Source organism: Danio rerio, chromosome 8 (assembly GCF_049306965.1).
Source record: "Danio rerio strain Tuebingen ecotype United States chromosome 8, GRCz12tu, whole genome shotgun sequence".
NCBI lineage: Eukaryota > Metazoa > Chordata > Actinopteri > Cypriniformes > Danionidae > Danio > Danio rerio.
The window spans coordinates 56,948,782-56,965,302 of NC_133183.1; the positions used below are offsets into that span (position 1 = coordinate 56,948,782).

Consider the following 16,521-nt stretch of genomic DNA (forward strand, 5'->3'; position numbering starts at 1 on the left):
ATCATACTTGCATGCTAATTAAGATCGAATATTCAAAGTAACATGGTAAACAATATAGAGACTGCTAAATGAACGAATGTGCGAATATAAAACCAACTTAACCTCTATTGTTTCGTCTGTGCCATTGCACCCCTTGGAAACGTCAGTGGGAAAAACATATTTTTTATCACAACTTTCCTCAAGTAAATACAAAATCAGGCCTCTCTTTCAAAAGGAAATTGTAACAACCCGATATGTGACATTGTTTTTTTTTTTTGGACGGATATGACCAGATTTAATGGAAAAAGTTTGGTCTTTGTCTGTAAAATATATAATAACTTTCAAAATTAGAGAAATTTCATTTGAACTGTTACACAGATTTTACCCAGCCAAGACATTTTTGAAAAGGTTCACAGGCCTATCTAAAGGGGTAATGCTGCCAACTGATGAGCAACAATAAAATCGACGCATTTACGACTTGCCAACTGAGAAAACTACCAACAATCAAGAATGCATGATAATATGGTGTCATGGCTTTGCTATCAAAAAATGTCATTATAATAGAAGTCAATGGAGCAAAAACAGCCCCAAACATAACCAAAGGGTAGTACGTTTGAAGAGTACGCAGGTTTTGATGTAATCCTGTAATTAAATGTTTTTTTGGGTCCATGTTCATTCTTGGGTACAGGAAATATGGTGAACCAAAGAGCTGACGTGGGTTGGCACTCTAAGAGTGATTCCAGCGGGGCCAGTAACAGTGGAGAGAGCTCCAGAGAGAGCTCCAGATGCTCCACCCCAGTACCGGACGCTGACCGCACCGACCGGCTACGGGACAAAATGAAACGACGTATCGAGTCAGGGGATCACTGGTTCTCTTTAGAGTTCTTCCCACCTCGCACATCGTCTGGAGCGGTCAATCTTATCTCTAGGTAGGAAAGAAACTCATGAAAACATTGGAGACTATTTTGTAATATGATTTTCAAGATTTATTTGTGTTTTAAAATGTATTATATATATATATATATATATATATATATATATATATATATATATATATATATATATATATATATATATATATATATTATAATAATGTTATTTCATTAATTAATTTATTTATTACAGATAAAAAGGATAAACTTTTATCTTTTTATAGCTGCCTTTGCTTCTATTTTTCATTCATTCATTCATTCATTCATTCTTTTCGGCTTAGTCCCTTTATTAATCTGGGGTCACCACAACGAAATGAACCGCCAACTTATCCAGCATATGTTTAGGGCAGCGGATGCCCTTACAGCTGCAACCCATCACTGGGAAACATCCATAGACGCACAAACTACGGGCAATTTAGCTTACCTACTTCACCTATAGACTCAGACTCAGCTTTATTATCCCGTTAGGGAAACTAAAATTGCAACAAGGTACCATAACACAGGCGAAGTTCCATGTACACATTAAAAAATATTACCACACAACATCCATACATCAGTATATAGAAACATCCCCCTCCCCCCTGGACTCATTTAATGACCAGGAAACTCATGCAAACACTGGGAGAACATTCAAACTCTGCACAAATCCCATCTGACCTAGCTGAGGCTCCAACCAGCGACCTTCTTGCTGTGAGGCGATCGTGCTTCCCACTGCACCACCGTGACACCAACATATTTATCATGTGTGATACTAATTCTACAATTGACGCTTATATGTGGGTTTTTGTTGATATGATGTTGCAATTTTCCCTCACACATCACAAAAATAAATATATAATCAGTATAAGTATGTAGTAAATTGTGGGCATTTCACAAAACTCGGTAATCCTCGCAGCCAAGTATATATGGCTGATTTCTCTTCAGCCCCGCCGGGGTATCAAAAATCTATACCCAAGTAAAAGACAAGTACAAGTGCTTGTGGAAATTTTTACCCAAGTAAAAGTAACAATCTTAAAAGTTAATATATATATATATATATATATATATATATATATATATATATATATATATATATAGACACACACACAGTTAAGGTCAAAATTATTCACCCTCCTGTGAATTTCTTTTTTTTTTTTTTTCTTTTTTTTTTCTTTCCCCTAAATTATGTTTAACAGAGCAAGGATAGTTTCATAGTATTTCCTATAATATTTTTTCTTCTGGTGAAAGTCTTACTTGTCAGCTAAAATAAAAGCAGTTTTTAATGTTTTAAAAACCATTTTAAGGTCAATTTTATTAGCCCCCTTAAGCGATATTTCTTTTGTCTACAGAACAAACCATCATTAATGATTTGCCTAATTAGCCGAACTTGTCAAATTATCATGGTTAAGCCTTTGAATGTCATTTTAAAAAATATATCTTTTATATGGGTGTGTCTCTGCCAAGGACTACTGAACCATTCTGGATGACCATGTGCACCCATGGCCTGCACAGTGACCAGATTCAAATACTATTGAGTCACTTTGGGGTGTTAGGAGGCTCTACACCAGTGGTGCTCAACCCTGTTCCTGGATATCGACCTTCCTGCATAGTTCAGCTCCAACCCTGATCAAACACACCTGAACCAATTAATTAGGACCTAAACAGCACTTGGTAATTACAGGCAGGTGTGTTTGATAAGGATTGCAACTGAAATCGGCATGAAGGTCGATCTCCAGGAACAGGGTTGGCCACGCCTGCTCTACACCATACTAATGAATTATTTTGGTCTAAAACCAGGGATTTCAGTGTCATTGTTCCACCCCTGTATGTAGCTTTGAAATTAATTTAGCATTGTGGCATTTGAAAATTGTGCATTTTTCCTTTTACTGTTGTGCAAAAATAATCTCTTTTTGTTCTGTGTGTGGTAGATTTGACCGAATGGGTTCCGGAGGCCCTCTCTTCATTGACATCACTTGGCATCCCGCTGGAGATCCGGGCTCAGATAAAGAAACGTCTTCCATGATGATAGCAAGCACAGCGGTCAACTATTGCGGTCTGGAGAGTGTCCTGCATTTAACATGCTGCAATCAGACAAAGGAGAAAATAACAGACCATTTAAATAAAGCCAAGCGGCTCGGCCTAAAGAATATCATGGCCCTGAGAGGAGGTACGAACACTGTCACTTACTGAAATTGAAATACTGTAACACATACAATGCTAGGGTTGGGTACCGCAACCCGGAGTCATACCTTTGGAACTGGTATGCACCGGATCAAATCAGCATATGAATTTCGGTGCCTAATTTCGATGCTGCAATAAGAACGTAAAGCACACCAGAAGCGCCACTCTGCGAATTCGCAAGTCAGCGGCTGTCCGCATCGCCCAGCCACGACTCATGACTATTCATATTTCTGCCATGCCACAGAGTGCCATCTGAATAGTTTCATTTTAAATAACATGCGATTGTGCACGTCTGGTGTGTGATACTATCAACTGTCATGTGCGCGCCGTGCCGCGGCTCTGAGCGGCGCATCCGCTGTGTGACGCCCTTAAGAAGCATAAAGGGGTGCATTAAAGGCACACGTGAGTAAGCGTTCTGTCACACTATCTCTAAATGTTTAATTCTAAACAGCTTTGAGGGATACGGATATCAGACGTTTGTTATTGTAGCTTATAGAAGGCAAAGCGCGCAATATGGCGCATGCGGCGAGCGACTCACTTCATCAACACGCATGATCGCATTCATCTAATTTGCTTAAACTAAGCATTCTAAAATATGGCTATATTTTACAAGCAAGTATTCTGACACACCAACATGCAGCAGATGTTTTACAAAAGTGGAGTGTAAGGGAGAAACACGTCAAACTTATGAAATGTGAGGGCTCATGGAATCAACTTAAAGGTGAGAAATGGATAGTCTTTGACAGCTTGTGACATCATCTGGCACATTATACGAGTACGTTTACATGGACACCAATACTCTGATTTTAATATGATTAAGACAATACTCTGATTAAGAGTCTTCCACGTAAACACTGATTTTTGATTATCTTAAAGGACCACAGACACAAGCTTTATAGGCTGTTGACGCAGTGACGTTAATGGATCTATGTGCCATAACACGTTATTGGGGGTCATGAATGTAACATTCAAAAAACAACTCATGTAAACACCTGAATCATATTATTTTCTTATTCAGAGTAAGGCAAATATTAAATCACTGATGTCCATGTAAAAATAGTCACAAGCTCCAAACCCAGAAAAAAGGTGCTCCTGATTTTGATGACAGCCTTTCCACAGGTTAGTAGTAAGCTAATGTAATGTTAATAGCATAATGCAAATCTTGCATTTATGCTAACAAGTAAGTGATCAAAAGAAATATATTAATGCAATAAAAATATATAAAATATGAATTGATTTTTACTTTAAACGTATTATAAATAAAAAATTTATATTGCTCAATTATAATGATTAAATGTTTATTTATATATATATATATATTTTTGTCAATAAATTTTGTGGCTTAAAAAGTATCGGTTTAGGCACCGTTTTGGCACCGGTACCGTTTTAAAAGTATCGATTTAGCACTGGTATCGAAAGAAAAAGCAAATGATACACAACCCTATACAATGCATCTGGAAAGTATTCATAGCGCTTCACTTTTTCCACATTTTTTTATGTTACAGCCTTATTCCAAAATGGATTAAATTAATTCATTTCCTCAACATTCCTCAACACCGAATACCCCATAATGGCAATGCCAAAAAAAAAATTGAAACAAAAAGCCTCTTCTGTTTCTATATTTGGGCTTCCAAAGAACACGATACAAAGAGTGAAGTGCTTACAGTTCAATATTAATTATGTTCCAAAGATTTATAAAACAAATATATAGCTCTAGCATTTGACAAAGGACAGCTTTCAGAATGTCTTCCAGTTCAGTGCTGGATTTATCTAAAAACTCCTCAAAGAAGGAGCAGTTTCAACGGTAATAGATGAAGCTGTGGATTGTGAGCCACAGCCTGTAAGTATTTTTATTAGTTAAAATTGATTTATTACATCATTATTTATTACAATGAATGCGTGCGTGAGAGAGAGCGAGAGAGAGAGAGAGAGAGAGGGGGAGGGGGAGGGAACCCGGACCAATTTGTGGGTCATTTGCTTTGCGCTACTTGCATTGTATTTGCATTACCTCGCACAATAATCTTTACATATATTTCTAAATAATGTAAAAGTAGTCAAAACAAATGACAACAACACAGTGTTGCGTTTTTTTTTCCTGTAACAACAGCACAGCGCATATCAGTAAATCTAATTATTATTATTGTTGTTATTATTATTACTGATTGATTTATTTTCTTATAAATTTTAATATATTTTTTTCATCTTTCTTGTGTAAAAAAATTCCAATCTTCTTTTTTTTAATGTTTTTAATTGGTCATGGAGGAGGGGAGAACATGAGACTGATTATATTGATGCTCAAGGGACAGACGAGTCTTAGCTGAGGCCAGCTTCCAGCCTCCGCCGCTGAGACTGCAGCTCTGCACAAAATGTTTGGCCAGCGGAGAAATTAAAATGGTCTTGCCCAACTGAGTCTGGTTCTCTCAAGGTTTTTTTTCTTTGCTCGCCAATCGGTGAAGTTTTTTTTTTCCCTCTCCGCTGTCGCCTCTAGCTTGCATGGTTTGGGATCGGTAGAGCTACCCATTGAAGAATTTGCTCTTCAGTGTTTGGACTCTCAGTAATGATTTTAAACCACACTGAACCAAGCTGAACTGAACTTAAACACTAGAAACTGAACTACTCTGTTCCAATTACTATGACCATTTATGTGAAGCTGCTTTGACACAATCTACATTGTAAAAGCACTCTACAAATAATGCTGAATTGAATTGAATTAGATTTTTTTTAAACAAAATTAGATGACAAAATGAACAAATTAGAAATTAAATTATTATTGTTATTATAATATTGTGAAATTTAGCTAAACAATGTCTTTGAAAACCGATCATGACAGCAACACATTAACGCTGTTATGAATGTAATAAAAACCGATGATTGTTTGTTGTAAAAATGCTAAATGTATAAACGTTTAAGCCATGTTGCGGTTGTATTTAAGGGAATTTCTCATACCTTATAATTTGTGGTGGGTTTCTGAACAATCTTATACTTGAATTGTTTCAGCCACTACACCTCAATGCAAAAGAGAATCACAACACCCTATAGTGAAAGCAAAGGGGATGTGCTAAGGACCAGATTTGGGATTTGGCCTTCGTAGTTGTTTGACCAATTTTTCTTTTTGTTTCATCTTATGTTTCAGATCCTGTTGGGGAAGATTGGGTGGAGGAAGATGGTGGTTTTAACTTTGCGACAGATCTGGTCAAACACATTCGCCATGAATTCGATGACTACTTTGATATCTGTGTAGCAGGTAACCTTCAAACAAGTAGTTTATGATGTCACTATTACCAATTCTCAACGCTCAAACATTACATATTTTCTCCTATAGGGCTTCGGAAATATCATAATTGTTATTATTTTGGTCGGAATTATGAATATTTAAATATGATTAAATATTATATTATTTAAATAAATAAAAAAGATTATTCATTCATTTTCTTTGTTAATCTGCGGTCGCCACAGCGGAATGAACCACCAACCTGTTCAGCATATGTTTTAAGCAGCAGATGCCTTTCCAGCTGCAACCCATCACTGAGAAACACCCACACACTCTCACTCACGTACATAAATACGGCCAATTTAGCTTACCTAATTCATCTATACCACATGTCTTTGGACTGTGGGGGAAACCGGGGAGAACATGCAAACTTCACACAGAAATGCCAACTGATCCAGCTGCGGCTCGAACCAGCAACCTTCTTAGGCCCCGTTTACACTAATGCGTTTTAGTTTGAAAACGCATACGTTTTGCTGCGGATACGCCGTCCGTCAACACTACGCCTGAGTTTTCGAGAGGCGAAAATATATAAATACTGACAATTTTATTTTATTTGGCCCACTCCACAATTGACTAGTTTCTGTCCTCTATATGCTAAAAAGGCAATAATGGGCCATCATTACTGTTCATTATCACCAATAAAGCCTAAAAAAACAGGGCATCAGTATATTGTAAACCGATAGGTTCAAATATTCTTTTCCAGTTATCAAAGAAATCATTTGTGACTTCCTTTTAGTTTGTAACTATTGAATTGTTTTAAACTCAAAACTGTAACATATACATCAGTGTTAAACCTATAAATGGTGAAAAAACATATTCTGTATTAAAACCACCTGGGTCTCCACTTTTGCCATGGCCTCTTTTTTTTTTTTTTACAAAAACATTCTTCCCTTCCCACGGCTCTTTAAATTTGTTGCCAATAATTAGGCTATTGGTCATCCGATTATCCCTATGATCCCCGATCATAAAAGATGTCTGTACAGGTGTACCTGTTTCACACCAAATCTCTTCAAAGTGATTCATATTCAACTCAAATCAAATGCGGCGCTGCACAAACTATTCGCTCGATTCTCAAAAAAATCATGTCATGCGCACCCAAAGTGAAGCTATGCAAACACAGCAATGACATCACATATGCCGTGCGCACTCAAGCTAACTACACGTTGAGTATAAACCAGGCTTGAGCCTATTGGCAGATTATTTAGCTTGTCTTAAGGAAAAACTCAATTAATTTTGGCATATTATTTCTTAACTCAAGACCATGGGCCCTTTCACAGTGATACACAAATTTTCCAGAACAACTTAACTGGTAAATTCAAAAAAGCGCTGGTCACACAGGCAAGGACGTTACGGAATTTAAACCGCTCACACATCTATTCCAAAATACCGGTAAATTCTGAACATTTGACTACATCACAAACTCTGTGGATGGATCAGTATTGTGAACAACTTTGATGAAAACGTATAGAGGAACACTTTCGCATGTCGGGATGTACATACTAGCCCCTTTCACACATACAGACCTTTCCGGAAAATTACCGGCAATTTTCCGGAAAGGTTGTATGTGTGAACAGGTCCTTTTTGAAAATACCGGTAAATTCGTTCTGGCTATTTTCCGGAAAGAGAAGTTGTAACATTACCGGCAATTTGCCGGAATGCTGCGCTGTGTGAACGCAGAAGGAAGATTTCCGGAATAAGCGCGTGCACGTCTAGAACGTGCTGACGTAAGACTTCTGCTTTAGCCAATCACAACAGTCAGACGCATTTACGTCCGCGCGGTTGGTGAGAATAAAAACCTTTGAATATTTTTCCAGACGCATTTAGCTGCTAGAAGTTAGTCAGATCACGTTTATATGTTCTCCTTAATGCCAACTGTGCAAATAATCAACGATAAGATGCTTATGATAAGCCGTTGTTTGTTTACCTTCAAGCTTTGCGTGTGCCCATGAAACAGCCTGTGAGCGGCAGCACACGCACATATTATGAACATCTCGACATGCGAATATGATCCTGTGAAAGTTGTTTACAATATTGATCATCAAAAGAGTTTGTAATTTAGTCAAATGTTTACAAATACAAGCGCAGCCGTTTAAAGCTCATTTGTGGTGAATGATGTCAGAATTTACCGGTATTTTGGAATGGATGTGTGAATGCTCTTTTCCGGAAAATTTCCGTAACGTCCTCGCCTGTGTGAACAGCGCTTTTTTGAACATACCGGTAAAGTCGTTCCGTAAATTTTCCGGATATTTTCCGGTATCACTGTGTGAAAGGGGCTAATGTGTGTGTGTTCGCGCTCACCAGCTGCTTCACGTGCACAGGCGTCAAACAAAGCTGAAGGATGCAGAGCTTAAAGGGAAACAAACAGCGGTTTATCATTAGCATTTCATCAATATTTTTTTCCACAGTTGGCATTAAGAAGGAACATAGAAACTTTATCTGACTAACATCTAGCAGCTGAATGTGTCTGAAGAAATATCCAAAGGCTTTTATTTTCATAAACCGTGCAGACGTGAATGCATCTGAGTGTTCTGATTGGCTGGAGTAGACGTCTTACGTCAACGCGTTCTTGATGTAAACGCACTCTTTCCGGCAATCTTCTTCTGTGTTCACACAGCACTACATTCTGGCAAATTACCGGTAAAGTTACCACTTCTCTTTCCAGAAAATTGCCGGATCTAATTTAGAGGGTATTTTCAAAAACTGCCTGTTCACACATACTGACCTTTCTGGAAAATTGCCTGTAATTTTCCGGGAAGGTCTGTATGTGTAAAAGGGGCTAATATGTATTGCTTTACTAGAAAATGCTTCTTGACTTAAAAGCTTTTGATATTTGGACTAGAAACAAGGCAAAAAAAAAGTAAGAAAGTCATTTTTCGCTGTGTAGTAGGCATAAATATGACTGACTTCTGACAGTTCTGGTCCTGTGCGTTTCTCTCTGACTCAAACCTCTCTCGCATGTATCGATAGGTTACCCCACGGGTCACCCGGAGGCTGAGAGCTATGAAGATGACCTCCGGCACTTGAAGGAGAAGGTTGATGCTGGAGCACACTTCATCGTCACCCAGCTGTTTTTCAGAGCAGAAACCTTCCTTAAGTTTGTCAAAGACTGTCGAGCCATTGGCATCACCTGCCCGATTCTTCCAGGAATCTTCCCCATCCAGGTACATGAACGCATGGAATAAACTGAGGGTATGGTCATACTCTGTACAGGTACTGTGCTGAAGTAGGATTGTCCCCCCCACCCCGCTCCCCTGACCATGCCTACCAACATTTGTATATGAAAATCTGGGAGAGTGGTGGGGATGTCTAGGTGTTGGGGGTGAGGTGTCTGAATATTACAGCTAAGTAACTGTACTATGCACCGGGTTTTGGGCAGCCGCTGCGATCAGATACCATACCAATGTCGGCAATCCGGGGGTGTTATAGACTGTACCAAAAAGCTGAAATTACGGGAGTTTTCCGGGAGAAATAACAAAACGGGAGGGTGGCGGGAGATGGGTCTGAAATACGGGAGACTCTTGAGAAAAACGGAAGTTTTTGCAGGTATACCCTTTACGGCCTGCACTCATACTGCCATTTGCCTTCCGAACCTGAGCATGCTTACGTCATCGATGATGCGCTGTTCAGTTTAACAGGAAGAGAAGCACTCTCGCTCAGCACAGTGGAGATTGCTTTAGTTATATTGGCTGTTTCTCAATTCCAAGAACGCAGAGACCGGTCTTGCCAGGTGTCCTTGGAAGAACGAACTCAGGAGACCACGAGAACAGAGAATGCATCCTGTGAGGAATGAGATGCTGTGTTCTTCCTGATGGTCACATGACCTTCACGCATTTTCAATCCGCTTGTTAAGTGTGACGTCACGCGAAGCGGCTTCCGGGTCCAAGCGCTCTATTTAACTGAATGGGGAGACTCATGAAATGGTAATAATAAACATTTAGAAAGCGATTTAATGCTTTCGAAAATCACGATCGCAGTATTCACCTTATTCTCAGCTGTCGAGCGGGCGCTGCCATTTGAATCTTTTTGTCTCGCGACTTCCGGTCACATTCACTTCCATTCATTTTTTGACGTTAACAACTGCTCGTTACGCTGCTTGATGTTGCAATTTAATATTTTCTTATTATAATATGCTACTTGGTCTGTGTAGTCATGCAAACATTTGTTTGTTGAGCAAGTAGTTTGGCCATTTTCTGCCGTTTATTATTCCTAGTCATTTCTCCCATAGGCGACTGAATCGGAAGTTCTAAGACAATCGCGAAAACAGGCGCACTAATATCCGATGGCCAGAAAGTGATCATTTTTTTGATAAATTGTTAAATTTTTGGTATTTGATATGCAGCAAGCCCAGAGATTGTTGTGTACACTACGATTTTATATAAAATTAACTTTAATGAGTGATAGGAATAAATCGTGATCATAAACGAATGATTTCTCCACTCAAATGAATGGCGGCTTGGACCCGGAAACAGTATTACATACGTCACAAACACGTCACCACTTAACAAGCGGATGGTAAATAATTTAAACATTACAGCATTTATTCAACCACTTATTGTTTTTCCCCTTTTCAATATATATACTGTGCATAAAGACTTTACAAATATGCATTGCACAATATAGATAAAACAGATTTTAATATGAATTTCAGCAAACAAACACCCTTAATGTGTTTATTCCTTTATTAAGATGTCCATGGTGATGTTTATATTCACCATCTCATTTAGGGAAACTCCTGAGGTAAATAAGTCATATCTCTGAACTTTAATAAGAAATGTAAATGAAATGCTTGCGCTTCCCATCTCCAGTCACAATGACTTCTGGGACTTCTAGCGCGAGTTCGGTGCTCAAGTCTGCATCGGTGCGTTCTCGATATCAAGAACACATCCAGGAAGTTTCACGCGTCCTCTGTTCTTGTGGTCTTGAGTATTGGAACTGAACTTTGGCAGCTGATGATGACGTTACACGAGGACGCAAGACCGATGAAGAACGCATATTGAGAAACAGCCATTGTTTTAGTCGTTTGATATGCAGTGACGCAGGCAAATATTTAGGCGAACAGATCAGCCACTTTCGACACTCATAAAAGTCCTCGTGCTGCAGGCATTAGGAGGTTTCCTGAAGGTGCAGCTGTTGTGCAGTGAGGGGTTTGCGTCTTTACTAAGCTATGACGGTTTGCGTTCGTTGAAAATGAAGGCAGCTGGACTTTAATCACTCTTTGTTGCCATTATTATTTATTGTGTGGTATTATTTAGCAGCTGAGGTACCTTCGTGGAACTTAAAACCCAGAATTCCTCAACTAAAACTTAATTGGCTAGGCCAGGGGTCACCAATCCTGGTCCTGGAGGGCCGGTGTCCCTGCAGGGTTTAGCTTCATCTTGCTTCAACACACCTGCCTGGATGTTTCAAGTATACCTAGTAAGACCTTGATTAGCTTGTTCAGGTGTGTTTGATTAGGGTTGGAGCTAAAATCTGTTGGACACCGGCCCTCCAGGAACTAGTTTGTTAACCATTGGCTAGGCAGTTAATCTGGCTTCATGGTACAGGCTTCAGTTCTCTTATCTTCAAACATTGCCACAGTTCAGCTGAGGTCCAGTCCTACTGCATTTTACCAGCCATCCCAGTAGGTTAGTATTTTTTGTATTGCATGAAATCACACCTTTAATCTTTAATTGCTTACCTGAATGGGGATGACTAAAAAAACTGACACTGTTTGCATTGACCACATCTATAATTGCCTTCAGGGACTGAAAAAGTATTAAGATGGAAAAAGCATCTTGGATTTCACTTTTGCGTTCCTTAGAGAAGACTTTGCTTCAACTTTAATGATGCATTGTCAATAGATGAATGTTCATTTTTCTTGCGCAGGGTTATCATTCACTCCGCCAGCTGGTCAAACTCTCCAAACTTGAAGTGCCGGAGGAGATCAAGCAAGTGATTGAGCCCATTAAGGATAATGATGCCGCTATCCGGAACTACGGCATCCAGCAGGCTGTAGAGATGTGTAAAGTTCTGCTGGCCAGTGGGGAAGTCTCCGGCCTGCACTTTTACACCTTAAACCGAGAGGTGGCCACCATGGAAGTGCTCAGGCAGCTGGGATTATGGGCAGAGGATCCACGGTGGGTGACTTTTTAAAGGGGTCATGGCAAGGGTTTTAAGTAGAGATGTGAATCACCGAAGCTAAGCTAACGATATGATGCATTAAAGATAAAATGGTGTGAAAAAGAGTTTGCCCCTTTACTGATTTAAAACCTTCTTGGCTTGTTTGTCATATTTGAATGTTTCACATCATCAAACTAATTTAAATGTTAGTCAAAGATAACAAGTAAACACATTGTGCAGTTTCCAAATGAAGGTTTTTATCATTATGAGAAGATACATAGCCTTATGTTAAAAACTGTTCGCCCCTTAAACCCTAATAACTGTTTGGCACACTTAGCAGCACAAACTGTAATCACGCGTTTTCAATAACTTGCAAGGAGTCTGTTACATCGCTGTGGAGGAGTTTTGCATCTTTGCAGAAATGTGTTTCACCCTTATTGCAGGGTGAAACGCTCAATTGGATTCACATCAGGACTTTGACTAGGCCACTCCAAATTCTTCATTTAGTTTTTCTTCAGCCATGCAGAAGTGGACGTGCTGGTGTGCTTTGAATCGTTGTCTTGTTGCAGAACCCAGGTTTGCTGCAGCGTGAGGTCACTAAGCGTGCTTTCACATCTGTATTTTGCTTAATTTGGTCCAGTTTTAGCAACGAAGCTAAAGTCACCGGGCAGATAGAAGCCCTGCTCATCACGCGAATCAGCATCTGTTGGGTAGTGTGTGAATGAATCAGATTTGATACTCGAAAGAAGTGGATTTGACACGCGAACGAACTGGATTTGATGCGTGAATAAAGCAGATTTGACACACGAATGAAGGGAATTTTACACGTGAAGGAAGCGAATTTTCCATGCGAATGAAGCGGATTTGACAATCTGATGAAACTGATTTGACAAGCGAATTAAGTAGATTTGCCGCACAAATGAAGTAGATTTTGACGAGCAAATGAAGCGGATTCTGACGTGCGAAGGGAGTGGATTTTTCTTCATTTCATCCGAGAGGAAACATAGATTTGCTTCTAATGCTGTGTTCACACCAGACGCGGAACGTGCGGATAAATCACGATATTCGCGCGTAAATAGCCGCGTGAACATTAGAGTTTAATCGCTTCATACGCGTCAAACCCAGCTTCATTCGCGTGTCAAATTCACATCAGAACAGATGCGGATTTGCGTGATGAGCAGGGCTTCTGTCTGCCCGAAGACTCTAGCTTCATAGCTAAATGGCTAACATGGATTTTATGAAGAAAAAAACAATGTTAATGTGCTTTTGGAAGCCTGAAAAACAGCGTCGATACGTTTAATGGCCGAGTCCACTACATTCTTTCAGAGGTGCATCCAGCTCTGTGAGATCATAAACTCCTCCAGAAACTTAACCTGGATGACGAAGGTTTTCAGCGGTGCTTCTGACTGAGCCAAGCCGAGTTTGATGAACTGTTGTCGGTGAAGGCTGGAGGATTTCCCTCGGAACACCGATAACAGGTTCTACGTCACAATCACGCCCCCTCAAAAGCAAGCATCTGATTGGTTAACGCGGCGCGAATGTACGCTGTAGTTCAGATTTTCGAAATCGAGAGATTCGCGCGAAACACTCGTTAAGCGCGTCAAACGTGAAAAACGCTCAATTCGCCCCACGCCATTCGCGCAATTTCGTCATTCGTGCGTATCGCGCCGCAGGATGTCTATTTGCGCGTTTGCATTGACTTAACATGTAAATCACTTGCGCTTGACGTGTGTGCCGCGTCTGGTGTGAACGCAGTATAACAAGTGTTTTTAAAATCACCCATTTACATCAGTGTTGTGTACATTTCAGGCGACCTCTGCCCTGGGCCATCAGCGCCCACCCAAAGCGTAAGGTAGAAGACGTCAGGCCAATTTTCTGGGCTTCCCGACCCAAAAGCTACATCTACAGAACACAAGACTGGGATGATTTCCCTAACGGAAGATGGTACAAAAATCACAGCATTTCATGAACTTTTGAGTTGGTAGTTCAAACCCCAAATTAATGAACATGTCTGCCATCTTGTCAGGGGGAACTCTTCTTCACCAGCCTTTGGCGAGTTGACGGATTATTACTTGTTCTACCTGAAGAGTAAGTCTCCTAAAGAGGCGCTGCTGCAGATGTGGGGAGAGGAGCTCATGAGCGAAGAGAGCGTTTATGAAGTCTTTACCAACTACATCACTGGACAAACCAACCGCAGTGGACACAAGGTAGAGCTATGTGCACCTGAGTGTGATGAGGCTGAAAGTAGCATCAAGCTATGCTGTGCTATATTGTAGTAGAGTTTTGAATGTGTGTTTTTGATTTACATGAAGGAACATAGAGTAATAAGCAAATAAAGAGAACAAGGTGGCCTAAACAAGTCAGGATGAGGAAGAACTTGTTATTAAAGGAACACTTTCAGGCAAATTTGACAAGTCCTTGAGTTAACTGTTGAGTTTTAAAATTTTTGAATCCATTAAGCTGATATTCAGGTCTGGCGGGAGCACTTTTAGCTTAGCTTACCATAGATCATTGAACCTGATTAAACCATTAGCATCATACTGTATCTGAGATGCAGCAGATAATGATATTACGGAGCACCTGAAAATAGTCCCCAGCTAGGTAACAGTGCTGCGTAATATAATTGCTTCTGCTGTAGCCATGGTACAGCAACAGAGTTTCTTGATTATTACGGCAGTGTGATAGTACAGTTCCTAGCCAGATCGACCTAGAAAATAGCATCTTTTCTTTTAGTACTGATGTAACTGCAGAAGAGTCAAGATTTAAATAGGAACATTATCAAAACAATATGCTGCTAATTGTTTAATTTAATTCAATCATTTATGTTAAGGTAAGTTAAATTTGCTTATGGAAGAACCGGAGGTTGGCTGAATGAATTAAAAAATGGTAAAACTCAACTCTGGATCACTTATAAACAGTGTTGGGGAGTAACTAGTTACATGTAACAGCGTTACGTAATTTAATTACAAAATAAACGTTACCGTAATTTGTTAAAGTTACTGAGAAAAAATGTGTAATTAAATTACAGTTACTTATGAAAATGTTAAAGATTACAAATGGGGTTACATCTAAAAACATTCTTTACAAATCTAATGGTGGACAATATTAATCTGTTGCTTTGCCTGTTTTTGATATGCTTGATGCCTTCTGCTAGGGCTATTTATTAAAGCGGTGCTATTCTAATGATTTTGATTGGTTTTTCAGTTTGAATTTGTGGCACACCACGTCTACCAGTTACGCTAATCCGCTCTGCCACTGAAAGCATTAGGCTACTTTAACCAGTCTGAGAGCTGCCACCACCATGGCGAGTGTTAAAATTGCATTTCATTGCTGGAAATTTAAAATAATTTTACCCTGAAATCTAAGAAGGCCACAAATACAACAGTTCAGTGCAAAACTTGTTTGCCAGCTGTTAAAATACGTTCAACACCAAAGGCTTCATTTTCAAACCTGAGGAAGCATCTGCAGTTACGTAACCTAGCCTTTCTTTATTTTATAAAAGCAAATTATTTTTGTCGTTATCGTAAGCGTACAGAAATGAAAACAGGCCCTTTCATTTCCAATGATATATTATGACTAGGCCCACACGGAATCTGCGCGCGCAGAATTCCGCAGATTTTCCACAGAATTCCGCAAATTTCTGCAGATTTTTAACCCATCATTAATTCTGTTTATTTACTTTAGTAAATGTGTAAATCTGAATTTGTTCAGTTTTTATTCAGTAACTTATTACTTTTTATTTAATATATTAAGGTTTTGGTTAGGATACTCCACTGGATACTTGCAAAATAATTCCGCAGAAATCCGCAGATTTTTACCAAAATTCTCCGCCGAAATAGCAAAAAACGTCCGCAGATTCCGCCTGGCCTTAATTATGATTCACAATGTTATCGATTTGGGAAATTCAGGGCACCAACAGAATCCTCTGGCCAAAGCGATTTGATCACATTAGCAGTGTTAGGCAGTAGTGTCGCTAAAAGTAGTGACGCTACTAGCTTACCTACATTTCTCAGTAGTGTGTCGGTAGCGTCGCTACTTTATAAATCAAATTGCTTTTCAGTAGCAAAGCTATTTTATTAG

The 16,521-nt window shown here is 39.5% G+C and overlaps 1 protein-coding gene across 2 annotated transcripts in view; it reads left to right on the forward strand.

Annotated features, from left to right (window-relative positions):
- The window catches only part of mthfr (methylenetetrahydrofolate reductase (NAD(P)H)), a 33,428-nt gene that overhangs the window by 1,358 nt on the left and 15,549 nt on the right, over positions 1 to 16,521 (forward strand). For both annotated transcript variants that reach the window (NM_001281840.1, NM_001128255.2), the window contains exons 2-8: positions 668 to 908; positions 2,819 to 3,057; positions 6,205 to 6,315; positions 9,310 to 9,503; positions 12,208 to 12,458; positions 14,251 to 14,385; positions 14,468 to 14,648. In NM_001281840.1, the coding sequence (NP_001268769.1) occupies positions 673 to 908; positions 2,819 to 3,057; positions 6,205 to 6,315; positions 9,310 to 9,503; positions 12,208 to 12,458; positions 14,251 to 14,385; positions 14,468 to 14,648 (1,347 nt within the window). In that variant the 5' untranslated portion in view covers positions 668 to 672. The remainder of the gene's footprint in view (positions 1 to 667; positions 909 to 2,818; positions 3,058 to 6,204; positions 6,316 to 9,309; positions 9,504 to 12,207; positions 12,459 to 14,250; positions 14,386 to 14,467; positions 14,649 to 16,521) is intronic.